The sequence below is a fragment of the Nicotiana tabacum genome, chromosome 13 (assembly GCF_000715075.1).
Source record: "Nicotiana tabacum cultivar K326 chromosome 13, ASM71507v2, whole genome shotgun sequence".
NCBI lineage: Eukaryota > Viridiplantae > Streptophyta > Magnoliopsida > Solanales > Solanaceae > Nicotiana > Nicotiana tabacum.
In genome coordinates, this window is record NC_134092.1 from 106260692 (window position 1) to 106262341 (window position 1650).

Consider the following 1650-nt stretch of genomic DNA (forward strand, 5'->3'; position numbering starts at 1 on the left):
CTGTATTATTGCTATACAAGATGAACTCCATCAATTTGAGAGGAACCGTGTATGGCACCTGGTTCCTCGACCCTCAGACAGAACTATTATAGGAACCAGGTGGGTGTTCAGAAACAAGCTTGATGAGTTTGGGAATATAACAAAGAACAAGGCCAGGTTAGTAGTTCAAGGCTACAATCAAGAAGAAAGGATCGAATATGATGAGACCTTTGCCCCAATTGCTCGAATGGAATCCATCAGAATCCTCATTGTTTTTGCATCTCATATGGAATTCAAATTATTCCAAATGTATGTCAAAAGTGTATTTTTGAATGGATATTTAAAGGAAGAAGTCTTCGTCAAACAACCACCTGGTTTTGAGTGTCACGAGCATCCTGAACATGTATTCAAACTTGACAAGGCATTATATAGGCTGAAACAGGCCCCTCGTGCATGGTATGAAAGGTTGTCCAAGTTTCTTCTTGAAAATGGCTTTATAAGAGGAAAAATCGACAACTCCCTATTTTTGAAGAAACAAGGGAGGAACCTGCTCATTGTGCAAGTTTATGTTGACGACATCATCTTTGGTGCAACAAATGATTCCTTGTGAGAGGAGTTTGCAAATCTTATGGGAAGCGGGTTTGAAATAAGCATGATGGGGGAATTGAACTTTTTCTTTGGGTTGCAAGTTAAGCAAACCCCTAAGGGAACGATGATAAGTCAACAAAAGTGCATTAAAGAGATCCTGAAGAGATTTGAGATGGAGAGTTCAAAAACTATTGATACTCTTATCACCGCTGCCATTCATATAGACATGGATGAACCTAATTCTCCAGTGAACGAAACCATGTACAGAGGCATCATTGGTTCACTCTTGTATATCAATGCTAGCAGACATGATATTGTATTTAGTCTGGGACTATGTTCTAGATTTCAATCCAGTCCAAAGGAATCTCATCTGAAAGCTACCAAGAGGATTCTAAGGTATCTCAAAGTAACGCAAGACCTGGTTCTCTACTATCCTTTAGGAGAAAATTTCGATTTAATTAGGTCTGTTGATGTTGATTATGGGGGTTATCTGGTGGATAGAAAGATCACATCTGGCATGGCACACTTTCTGGGGTCATGCTTAATCTCATGGGGTACAAAGAAACAAAACTATATGGCTCTTTCAACTGCAGAAGCTGAATATATGTCAGTTGCCTCTTATTGTGCTCAATTGCTTTGGATCAAGCAATAACTGGAGGACTTTGGTGTGTTTTCAGAGTGTGTGCCACTACTGTGTGATAACACAAGTGCTCTCAACATGGCAAAGAACCCGGTTCAGCATAAGCGAACAAAGAACATTGATGTGCGACATCATTTTCTCAAGGATAATGTTGAAAAGGGCCTCATCTACATGAAGTTCTGCAAAACAGAGGACTAGGTAACATATATCTTCAACAAAGCATTGAGCTAAGAGCACTTTGAAAAGAATCGGTTGGCATTGGGGATGATAAAATCAAACTGAGTACTAGGTCCCTCAATGATTGGCTATGAAAGAATGAACAGGTAAAACTGCTAAAAAGTGTTTTCTGGAAAACTCTAACTCATCTCAATACCGTTACACGAAACACGCATGGGAATTACAGAGTAAACCAATAGTCAATAACCTTGCATCTTGGTAAAAGG

At 39.4% G+C, this 1650-nt stretch overlaps 1 protein-coding gene across 1 annotated transcript; it reads left to right on the forward strand.

Annotated features, from left to right (window-relative positions):
* The first annotated feature begins 634 nt into the window (after positions 1 to 634).
* On the forward strand, positions 635 to 1219 carry LOC107830063 (secreted RxLR effector protein 161-like). Its single transcript, XM_016657549.1, has one exon. It carries the CDS (start codon positions 635 to 637, stop codon positions 1217 to 1219), a length of 585 nt encoding a protein of 194 aa, XP_016513035.1.
* The last annotated feature ends 431 nt before the right edge of the window (positions 1220 to 1650 follow it).